A 10,131-nucleotide genomic window follows, 5' to 3' on the forward strand; every position below is an offset into this window, starting at 1 on the left:
AACAGCCTATTCCTTCCAGATTTTTCTGTATTTTCTGCCTGTGCACCTGTCAGCCCATTCAGGATGTTACAATGTAATTACTTTCACGTAGAGAGACATTCGTTAATTGAAGTTTTGGTCTCTTTTTTATATTTCGTTGTTATAATAATTTCTCTATAGCCTAGACCTTTATCATTTGAAGCATACTTCTGACAGGTAACGCACTCTCCCTTGTGTGCGCCGCCAGCTGCGAAAAGGGGTGGTTCTTTAGAACAGTCTTGGTTAACAAAACGCGGAAAACGACCGCAATGAACCTACATTTTAGTATTATAATTAATTATTTATTTATTTATTGCGTTGAGTCTTAATTGAACAAATTTTGCTCTTCTTGCATTTTAAAGCTTTGAAACTTTGGTCCTACTCTGGTTTTTGGTCCCACCCCTACGCAAACCTCTTTGTCACAAGTGAAGAATGATTTTTTCAGACTTTTTCTTTCCACGTGCATCAAGAGTAGTCTATGCGGAGGCGTTTGGCTGTTGCTTCGTTTTGCTTCTTCAGCGTAGGGGCTATGACGGGATGCGGACTTGCAGGCAGTAATAGGAAAACTCTGGTATAAAAAACAAATTAAAAAACGCGAATGACCCAGAAGAGGAATCCAAACTGAAATTGGATTTGCCATATCCTCTTTTCGAATGCTAAAAGGTATGATTTCTTTCGTGCATGTACATTTAGGCTAATGTTCGTATTGTCCATGCAGATAATTTGTGAGCTGTACCATATGATTTAGAAAGCTGCATCAATGTTGCCAAGACATCTGACAGACTACACTGAATATCTGTCCATGAGGAGATGGAAGAGATAAGGCTTATTTAAATGCAGCCCTTTCTTGTGGCCACGATTTTTTAAATTGCATTTTCATTCATTTCTTTTTATAGCAATGTTTTACTTTGAAATTCAAAATGTGCCTTTTCCAATTCGTTTGTATGATGAACGAATGATGCACACAATTCGTGTTCGATGTGACATTGGCTCCGGGAAAAAAGCGAACATTTTTATTTATTTATTTATTTATTTATTTATTTAGTTGCATTTATAAAAAAAATAATAATAAATAAATAAAGCCAGACGGTCTTATCCAGAGCGATTTATGCAGACTACGTTTTTGCATATACAAGTGGATATTGGGCTTTAGCAAATCAGGTTAATTAGCTTTCCTTCCTAAAGGAGTCCAACGGCCCCGGTTGGGAATCGAACCGACCTAAAATGATTATAAACGTATTTAGGAAACATATGCAGCTCTGCGTGTCTGCCATCTTCACAATTAATTATTACATAACACTTGGGCTACTTATTTCACAGCCACGGTGGACAAGATTAGCCTATTACACACAAGTCACAAAAGTGTCGCTGTTTCTTCCAGCTATGCTACATCTCATACAAAACACACAGTTAATTATAAAAATAAATTACTGGAGCATCTCAATACGCTGAGGGCATTAGGCTAGCTAATTGGCCTTCATCGTAAAACTTATCAAGATGCATCACAAGAATTTAGCCTAACTTGAGCCTACCGACTCAATTATTTCGGAATACCATTTTAGCCGAATAACTGTAGGCTATGTAATGCACAAATAACTTGTTATTAATGTATGTAATACATTTTATGGCTGTGATGTTAATACTAAAGTAATCTGTAAATTACGAATTATTAAATTAAATTAATTCTACAGTAATAATCCAGTCGGTTCGTGATTTAATTTTCCTAGCCACATAACGGCAAACCCGGCTTTAAATTCATGCAAGGCGAAATTTAAGCACACGCACCATCTATTGGCAAAACCGGTGAAAATACTCTGAATTTAACTGATGTACAGATTTTGTAGGCTACGCGGTTAAATGCAGAACACGAATCGCTTCGAACTGCACCGTAAAATCCTTCCTATTTGAAGTAAGACTGTATTTTAAAGAAACAGCTCAGGACGTGATAGTATTGTTTCCATTAAAAAAATAGAACATGTCTGCCTTCCTGTAATTGTTTAATCCTGTAGACGTGTATGTCGGTCAGTTGTCTGTATTGTCTGCACGTCTCTCTGTAAAGTTGTTCTACTCTCAGAAGTATATCTGTACTCCTTTATGTCTGTGTGCTTTTGTTTGTCTTGTTTTAGAATAGGCCAGATTGCAGAACCCAATCTCAATACATAATTACCTGACATTCAGTCAGTCAGCCAGCCAGCCAACCAGTCAGTCAGTCAGTCAGCCAACCAGTCAGTCTCTCTCACTCTCTCTCTCTTTCTCTCTCTCTCTCTCCTGTTGCTGTGCTGCTGGTGGCAGTAGTAGACAGCCGACAGTAGCAGTGCTTTGTCACCAGGGTGCAGTAAGAGGGACTGTGGGGTGATGACTATTCCAGAGGCCATCAGAGTATGTTCAGCTGCTGAGTTCGGGGATGGGGTCAAGGGTCAGGGGTCACCACCTGGAGTGTGGGTGCAGCGTGTTGGAGTACCGACTGATTAACTGCCCAGCGAATAATGGATTTCCACAGAAACGTTTTTCTTTCTTTACATAGATCTCTAGGGATGTCTGCGATTGTATTCATGGTGCATTATAGTCCTTTAATGAAGGCAGAATGTGTGTCCCCGGACTCATTGGGCTGAGGAAACAGATGCTAAATCAACCTTTCACACATAACAGAAACTTAGACTTCAATAAGGGATACAAACTTTTGCTTCCTTTCAAGTCAATTCATCACTTCTTTACAGGTTCTTAAAGACATGTTATCTGTTTCACTTCATTAGAAAATGTTGCTTAACTGACATGCCTCTTGTTGCATTTTGGAAATGGTGTAACCTTCAGCATATTTAATGGATGGTGACCCCTTACCCTGCTTATTGGCTCAAATCCTCACCTCAAACCTCCCCCATAACCTCCAAGATTGGCTCAAACATGGATCTGTATGATGCCAGATGCAGTTACTCATGAACAAACACACAAACAGAATGTTGATTGGTTGAAAATGTTCCTTATTGGCCACCCTCCACTGACCAACCCCAAGCAAGTCTGTGGGGGCTGCACTCATAACACATGTATACATTTTCAGCATGAACTGGAACCATCCCCAAATCATAGCCTAGAACTCCCCCCTCACCTCCTCTGACTAATTTGCAATTGGCCATTTTAAATCAATATTTACAGTAAAAGTATTTTCTCCCTTCCTGGTTTCCTCTATTATTGCATATTTCTCACACTGGATGGTTTCAGATCTTTAGTCAAAATGTAATATTAGACATTGAGTGAGTAAACAAAAAACACATGTTTTAAATTATGATTTCATTTATTTACTGAACAATGTTTTCAAACACACATATCACCCATGTGAAAAACCCCCTTAGTTACTCAATCAACCATTTAACCAAATTTAATGGACAATTCTATTCAGCTGATTGAGCACAGCAAGTCTTCATTTCTACCAGCAATTAAACCTAAACCTTACTCATGTTGAACCTTACCATCAAAGTGAAATAGTCTACAAGCACACTATGAAACAGAAATTCAGTGGAAATTCCAGTAGAGCTGAGAAAAAGTCGCTGTATTATATCAGTCTGGAAAGGGTTAAAACTGCACAGTACCACAGTGAGAGCCATTATCTCCAAATGGAGAACACTTTCCCAGGAGTGGCCGGCCTGCCAAAATTACTCCAAGGGCATAGCGACAACTCATCCAGGAATCACAAAAGATCCCAGAAGAACATTCAGTTAACTGCAGGCCTCTCTAGCCTCAAACAAGGTCAGTGTTCATGACACCGCAATAAGAAAGAAACTGGGCAAAAATGAGACTCGTGGGAGACTAGCAAGACAGAAGCCAACACTAACCAAGAATAATATCAATGCTTGTCTCACATTTGCAAAAAAGGCACCTGGATGATCCCAAGCCTTTAGGGATAATGTTTTATGGACAGATGAGTCAGAAGTTGAACTTTTTGGACAACATGGGTCTCATCATGTTTGACGTAAAGCAAATACAGCATTTCACCACAAGAAAAACATACCAGCAGTCAAACATGATGGTGGTAGTGTGATGGTGATGGGATGCTTTGCTGCTTCAGGACCTGGGCGACTTGCCATTATTGAAGGAACCATGAATTCTGCTCTGTACCAAAAAATTCTTAAGGAGAAAGTCTGGTCATCTGTCCATGAGCTGAAGCTGAAGCGTAATTGGGTTATGCAGAAAGATAATTATCCAAAACACAACAGCAATTCCACATCTGAATGGCTGAAGAGAAACAAAAGTAAAGTTTCGGAGTGGCCTAGTCAAAGTTCTGAATTTAACCCAACAGAGATGCTGTGGCAGGACCTGAAACGAGCAGTGCATGCTCTAAAATCAATTTGTCTGAATTAAAACAGTTCTGCAAAGTAGAGTGGGCTAAAATTCCTCAACAATTATGATAGACTCATATCATATTATTGGAAGTGTTTGGTTGCAGTTATTGCTGCTAAAGGTGGTGCAACCAGTTATTAAGTTCAAGGGGGCAATTACTTTTTCACATGGGTGATATGGGTGTTTGATAACTTTTTCATTAAATATATGAAATCATAATTTTAAAAAATGTGTTTTGTGTTCACTTAGGTTACCTTTGTCTGATGTTACATTTTGTCTAAATATATGAAACCAGTGTGACAACTATACAATAGAGGAAATCAGGAAGGGGTGATTACTTTTTCATGACTCTGTATACAAAGCCGTCTTTAACCAATACTTTATGATTACCAGTTGTGATCAGTAGTTTTGACCAGTGATTTGTGATCAGTAATTTGTGATGAATGCCTTGTGTGAATTAAAATGTAATTTCCAGTTGGTATTTTGTAATCTGTAGTTTTTCATCTGCACTTTTGCCTCTGTTACCTCCGGGCCATCTGATTTGTGCAAGGAGCACAATAGAGGAGCATGTAAACGCACCCACCAGTGACTATTTTTTTATGCCCTACTAACCACACGTCAACACTATTCAACCATTGGAAAGGCACATCTCTCATTTGGTGCAATGGGTAAAATGTGAGCCCCTTACACAGCACTGGAAAGAGCTGATACAGTGGTAACTCAAAGAACACAGACTGGTTTACAGTCTCATACCTCTGGTGACACAATGCCTCTTGTGTCCTCCGTTGATTTAGTCATAGCTGAGATTTGAACCTGCAGCTAAGGGGCCTACCCTGCAGTTCCAGTGAGTGCCCTTACAGAGCCTGCAGTCAGGAGCACCCAGAATCTGGAAAGGCATTTATCCTTTTGCTTTTAACAGCAGTCCCCAGCTCTGTGAAATGTTTGAACCTTTGTGTGAGATGAAGACAGGTCTCATCTCCCACTGGCAGCAGTGTAGTCTAAGGATTAGGGTACTGGGCGTGAAACCAAAAAGTTGCAGGTTTGATTACCAACTGCTGTTGTTTTATTATTGAGTAAGATACTTAGCCTGAATTGCCTAACTGTCTAAAATGGATACTATGTAAAAATGCAGAGCTGTCTATGTAGCTCTGGATAAGAGCATCTGCTAAATGCCTGTACTGTCTGTGCATTGCTTTTGCTCAGTAGTGTAACCCTGGACCTCTTGTCACACCTTTAGCACTTGTCTGGTTTAATGACCATCCAGTGGGTTAATCACCTCCCCTGAGGTGTTAACTGTGTTGCCTTCAACCTGTTACTCCTGTGTTTCACACATTTACGAGCATGTGCAAATGTGCACTTGCAGTCTTCTGTTCTTCTGTTGTGAATATGTTTTCATGAAGTCATATTGGAAGCCATATTTTGGATAGGATCACTAGGTAATATAGGTGTAAATCACAGCAAGAGTCTGTTCCACAGGCTGGAGTCACATATCTTTGAATGAAAGTGTAATACAAGGATCTCAAAGTCAAACCCTTAGATGCCACAGGGTCTACAGTGTTATCAGTGTGTTCAGAAATTAAGGGCTCAATTGAGTCATTGATTGGCTTAAAAGTCACAAAGGAACTCTTCAAAGAAATAACAAAATCCTGCTCACTCTGTGGCCCTCCAGTATTGGAGTTAGAGAGCTTTTGTACTATACATACGCACACAAGATATTAGGTGACATGTTTTCCTGGTGACCTAAGTTACATTTGTATAGCAATTAAGTGCAGTTTAGAATTGTAGGGGCCTCTTTTGTAGGGGAAGTGCACCATCTCCTGGAAAAAATATGTATTCACGTCATCCCTTGCTAGTGCTCCTGCAGACTGCAAGCTTCTGCATTATAGTTTATTTTATGTACACCATTCTTCCATTGTGATGATTGTGGCCATTGTTCTGCATTGTACATGCTAAACCTTTTCCAGCTGTCTACGAGATTTTCAATTGTCCAAACCATGAAAACAGCATTATTCTAGTTCTTTTAAATAGTGCAGCTGCCCATTTGTAGTCTAACATTCATGTGACTTAGAGATTCTGTATCTGAAACAGAGGGAAATATGTGAAATGTACATAAGTTGCTTTGGCTTAAAGCATCTACCTAATTATTAAATATCAAATTTTAACAGACGTTATTTACTCTTAGCAAGAGGTCTAGTTACATTATTATTATTATTATTATTATTATTATTATTATTATTATTACTATTATTATTACTATTAGTAGTAGTAGTAGTAGTAGTTGTAATTCTAATAGTAGCAGCAGCAGTAGTAGTAGTAGTAGTGGTATCATGTGGTGTCTGTTTTAATTCCAAAAGGTGTTAGCCTAATTCTGAACATTATTTGGTAGAAGTGGGTAAGGAGGAATGTTTCCTTTTCTGTTGTATTCTAAATTATTTATGCTGCCCAATCACGTATGTGTTTCGACACTTTGATGTATGACACAGATGAAGACTGTTCTTGTGTACCAATATGAAATGTTTTAGTGTTATCGACTCACTGAACTGTTGTTGATACAGACAGCTAACTGGGTAATTGAAACAAAAAATAGCACACAAATTGATTGTCCAGGAATGGAACTGTGTTCATTAGTTCAGGGTACTTAAACTTCTGTTGCTTTTTAAAATGTTTCTTCATCTGTTTTCTCAGTATACTTTCAATCCTAACGGAGTCAGGTTTGATTCCGCATGGGCAGCAATTATGCTCACTGAAGCAGTTATTAATCCACAATAAATTCCTAACGTCTCCACAGTTCGTGGGAAATCGCCCTTTCCACGTATATAAATCTTCAATGGCAGCAGTACTTGACTGGTATTGTTCCATTGTTTCGGTAATGTGTTTGATTCTGTGTGGACAGCAATTATGCTTATTGAAGCAAAATTAATCCACAATACATTTTCAAGTGTCTACACGTCTATTATATAAAAATCACCTTTCCTTGTATATAAACTGCTTCAATGGCAGCAGTAATATTTGACTGGTGGCTTTCCTTTGTTTGGGTAATGTGTGCCTCTGCCACTCACATGTCTCTCTGTGTCAACCTTAGGGACTGCTGTGAAATGGGCTCTGTTCCCCTGTGTCTTCTGCTCTCACTGACGGCGCTGGGCGTGGCCTTGCCTGAGGACGGGGATGAGTACACCTGGCCCCACGGGAAGGTCCCGCTGGTGCGGAGCGAGCGGACGGTGCGCCTCAGCCGGCCGGCGTTCGGCGGCGAGCCGCAGGGCGAGCTGAGGGGGGCCTGCGCGATCGAGTGCCAGAGCACCCTGCCCCGCCCGGACGCCGCCGACCTGGAGAGGCTCCTGTCCTACGAGACGGTGTACGAGAACGGCTCGCGCACGCTCACCCGCGTGTCCGTCCGCGGCCTGGCCGAGGACGCGCCCCCCCGGAACGCCTCGCGCCCGCGCCGGAGGAGGGAGGTCTACGGCACGGACAGCCGCTTCACCATCTCCGACCGGCAGTTCTCCACCAGCTACCCCTTCTCCACCACCGTCAGGCTCTCCACGGGCTGCTCCGGGATCCTGGTCTCGCCCAAGCACGTGCTGACGGCCGCCCACTGCATACACGACGGGAAAGACTACCTGAAGGGCGCCAAGAGGCTGCGCGTGGGGCTCCTGAAGCTCCGCTCCAAACAGAGAGGGGGACGCAAGAAAGGCCGGAGGAAGGGAGAAGGCCAGAAAGGGGAGGGGAAGGAGGAGGGGAAAGGAGAGCAGGAGGGAAAAGGAGAGCAGGAGGAGAAGGGAGAGCCAGAGGGGAAGGGAGAACCAGAGGGGAAGGGGGGACGGGAGGGGAAGGGCGGCAAGCGGAGAGGGAGGAAGAGCCGTAGCCGGCGCAGCGCGGAGGCCAAAAAGCCCACCTTCCGTTGGACGCGGGTGAAGCAGACCCAGGTCCCCCAGGGCTGGCTGAAGGGCCCGTCGGGGAAGGCGGAGGTGGCGGTGGATTACGACTACGCCCTGCTGGAGATGAAGCGGCCGCACAGGCAGAAGTTCATGGACCTGGGCGTGGTCCCGTCCGTCCGCGAGCTCCCCGCCGGCCGGGTCCACTTCTCCGGCTTTGACGACGACCGGGCCGGCCAGCTGGTGTACCGCTTCTGCTCGGTGACGGAAGAGTCCGGAGACCTGCTGTACCAGCAGTGTGACTCGGGGCCGGGGGCCGGCGGCTCGGGCATCTACGTCCGCCTGAAGGAGCCCGGGAAGAGGAAGTGGACGCGGAAGATCGTCGGCGTCTTCTCGGGGCACCACTGGGTCGACGTGAACGGGGCGCAGCAGGATTACAATGTCGGGGTGAGGATCACGCCCGAGAAGTACGCCCAGATCTGCCTCTGGGTGCACGGCAACTCGGAAGAGTGCCGCTCTGCGTGAGTCCCCGCCTGCCAGGTCCGCCCGTCACTGACTCCTGCTGCTCCTGCCGGTCCCCTCACTGACTCCCGCTATCCTGCGTATTATCTTCTGTATGTCGCTTTTCCAACTCCGCACTATAGGCTGTTTCTCCACAACTTTCACCGTGCACAGCTGCCTTGATGATCTATCGATTACATTTACATTTTATAGAAATACAACATTAGATTATAAAAAGAACTATGGGTGTTCTTTTATTTATTTAATTAAAACACGGAATATTAGCTGAAGAAAATACTCAGAGGAGTCAGACAAACATTCCATTGCCATTTCCTTTCTCTATCTGGTAAATACATAAGAATTTATTTTAATATGGTGCTTTATGTGTGGTAGAATGATACCATTACATATAATCTGTGTTTCTGTGAAAATGAGCTGCTCTTACTAAGTTTTGCTCATCAAGCCTTGAACCAGGAATACAGTATGAACAATAAGCTTTTCAACTTGTTGAATGCTTATGTTTTACAAAGGATATTTTTAGTTTATTCTGTTTGAAATAATTGCTTTTGTCTATTTAACATTTCCTGTGCCACAGTCATCTTTTGGTCCATCTTTTCATGTGACAACGGTTATTTTGATTTGTACTATAAAATTACCTAATGATCCATCTGTGCATATAGTGGACATACCATTACGGTCCCAGCTGTGTTGGGAGGTATATTGTTGGTGCTATTTTCATGGGAACGTAGAATGTAGTTCTATATCTGCTTGATAGAATTCTGAGAGGAAGTTGATCAGGAAAAATTATTATTCTTATTAGGATTTAAGTACAGTATTTAAATACAGATTTAAATACAGTAAATACTGGTCAATCACTAATCGATAATTAAGATGAGTCCTGATTTATATTCTGCCCTTGTATAATTGGAATAAAAAGCATTAAACCGGAGGGTTCATGCAAACACATTTTACACAAATTGATTTACTATTCTAAACTGTCTAAAATGTAATTATGTGCAAAAATGTAAACTTAAAACTTATTTTTTATTGAATTCCAAATAAAAAAACACTGCGTAAGAAACGAAGAAAAAATGTTGACTAGTGTCCCAGTGTGTTTATGCATCTGCTCATTGTCTTTATGTGCTGTAGAATTTATGTGCATAGTATCACTAAATCAGTGGTAAAGGATGTTTCATTATGCATTATGTTCAGTGTTTCTATTTTTCACAAAGACAGTATTCTTTCATCTGGAAATTATGTACTGTATACTTTCATATACATTAAGAATATGTTCCTTATATTTTGGATCAGATTTGCACCCTTCTTTAACAGCATTCATGTGTATGACCAGGAGCGGATCAGACATGGATTCTGAAGTGCCTCCAGTCACAGAAGGGGGGGACACAGTGGA

General features: G+C 42.1%; 1 protein-coding gene across 1 annotated transcript; it reads left to right on the forward strand.

Annotated features, from left to right (window-relative positions):
- The first annotated feature begins 417 nt into the window (after positions 1 to 417).
- On the forward strand, positions 418 to 9,074 carry LOC118230005 (inactive serine protease 35-like). The gene is made up of 2 exons (XM_035422662.1): positions 418 to 681; positions 7,433 to 9,074. The coding sequence occupies exon 2, from the start codon at positions 7,446 to 7,448 to the stop codon at positions 8,742 to 8,744; it is 1,299 nt and encodes a 432-aa protein (XP_035278553.1). The 5' UTR covers positions 418 to 681; positions 7,433 to 7,445; the 3' UTR covers positions 8,745 to 9,074.
- Positions 9,075 to 10,131: the final 1,057 nt, after the last annotated feature.

The sequence above is a fragment of the Anguilla anguilla genome, chromosome 6 (assembly GCF_013347855.1).
Source record: "Anguilla anguilla isolate fAngAng1 chromosome 6, fAngAng1.pri, whole genome shotgun sequence".
NCBI classification, from domain to species: Eukaryota; Metazoa; Chordata; class Actinopteri; order Anguilliformes; family Anguillidae; genus Anguilla; species Anguilla anguilla.